This window comes from Galeopterus variegatus, unplaced genomic scaffold, assembly GCF_000696425.1.
Source record: "Galeopterus variegatus unplaced genomic scaffold, G_variegatus-3.0.2 Scaffold1923, whole genome shotgun sequence".
Lineage (NCBI taxonomy): Eukaryota > Metazoa > Chordata > Mammalia > Dermoptera > Cynocephalidae > Galeopterus > Galeopterus variegatus.
In genome coordinates, this window is record NW_007728034.1 from 182,024 (window position 1) to 183,719 (window position 1,696).

General features: G+C 32.5%; 1 protein-coding gene across 1 annotated transcript in view; it reads right to left on the reverse strand.

The window, feature by feature from the left end:
• The window catches only part of DENND1B (DENN/MADD domain containing 1B), a gene marked incomplete at its 5' end in the record, with an annotated part of 253,597 nt that overhangs the window by 129,887 nt on the left and 122,014 nt on the right, over positions 1-1,696 (reverse strand). The window contains one exon of the mRNA XM_008579612.1: positions 850-960. Coding sequence (XP_008577834.1) covers positions 850-960 — 111 coding nt within the window. The remainder of the gene's footprint in view (positions 1-849; positions 961-1,696) is intronic.

A 1,696-nucleotide genomic window follows, 5' to 3' on the forward strand; every position in this document is an offset into this window, starting at 1 on the left:
AGAAGAAAACATTAAAAATATGGTTTCATTTTTCATTAATTAAACAAATTGGTGGAGTAGCAAATTCATGCAATATTGAATAATGGTTTTTAATGAATATCTCATAGATTATTCAAAACTATATTTAAATTTGTATTAAAAATTAAAATTAAAAATATTAAACTTTTAATGCTTAAAGGAGGAAAAAATTATGAAATCTAGCAAAATGCTTTTGAATATTTTTCTGTGACCCAAGAATATCCTTCTGTTCTCACTGCCTTCACCACAGTAATGAAGACCTTCCAAAGAATATTTTAGTGAGTGTCATAAAACCTGTGATTTATAAAAAATGCTACTTTGACTTTAAAGTTATTATCAGCCTGAAGAGCTCCTCCAAATCAGAACTATTATAGAATCTACTCCCAAACCAGTACGTGGCAACAAAGATGAATCTACCTATTACCAGGTTAGGATAGCAGCTATTATCATGGCCCCTTGATTCCTTTCAAGTAGCTCCAATGGAAAAAGCCACAAGTGAATAATAAAGATCTCATAATAGCTCTCACGGACTCTTTATATGGTAGAAGACACTAAAATGAACTCCAGAGAGTTAAAAAGAATTAAAAAAAAAAAAAAAAACTCGCATCTCCTGATAAGAAAAAATAATTAACCTGACTTAATGCATCTGAGAAGGCCTTCCATAAATCACTTTTGTACTTCAAGAGCCAGATTAAAACCATATATCAAAAAAGTATGTAGATATTGTATTATAAGTACACATAGCACATTTCTAAATTTGCAGAGGTTCTTAGGTCTTTTTGTGAAACACTCAATACATGCTACTCCAAAGGAAAAGTGTGAAGTACTTACAGTGCTTAATTTGCTAGAGGTAATAATGATGCGCCTTTCGTGCAGCATACTGGCGTACAGTTGCAGCATGTTGTTCACATCCACAGCAACAAAATATTCTGTAAGATTTCTCTGTACAAGTGAAAAATAATTGTGTAAGTTACAGCTCACAGTGACTACGAAGGAAAACATTTTATACATGTACCAAAAAGTCTTAATGTTCAAAGGATGCTATTATTGAAAATGGTATTCATAAAAATAATTAAATTTAATACTATTCTGCAGCCACACAAAGCATGAAATATTCTATTATTATTGAAGCATAACCCTACTCCAGGAAAGTGTTTCTCAGAGGGCAATCAGAGGATCACATATTTCCCTCCCTCTCCCCCCGCCACCCCCAAGTATTTGAAAAGAAGCTGATTTCCCGGGCATCAATCTAGCCTGCTGAATTGTAATCTTCAGAGTATGGCCTCAAGAATCTGCTTTTTACACAAATACTCCTGGAGATTCTTATACATACTGAGGTTTGAGAAACTGCTGTTCCAGAAAATACATTTGACTCTTTTTATGTCTGATACTACGTTCTATGTGTGATGATACTTCAAAAAGTTTACAGAAAAGTAAAATTAAAAGACAATACAAATCTTTCCATGAACCTTTTGAAGCACTCTTGTAAAAGGCACCCAAAGGACGAGGTAGACTTGTAAGACAGCCCTTTTTTAAAATTATTATTATCAAGGAAAATCCCTTGTTTATACCCCACGTCAGTCTCACTTTATACCACTATAATCAAATATAATTCGTTGATGTTCTAAATTAATTCCTCAAATTATGAAATTATCAAATTATGGATGAGACATATTTA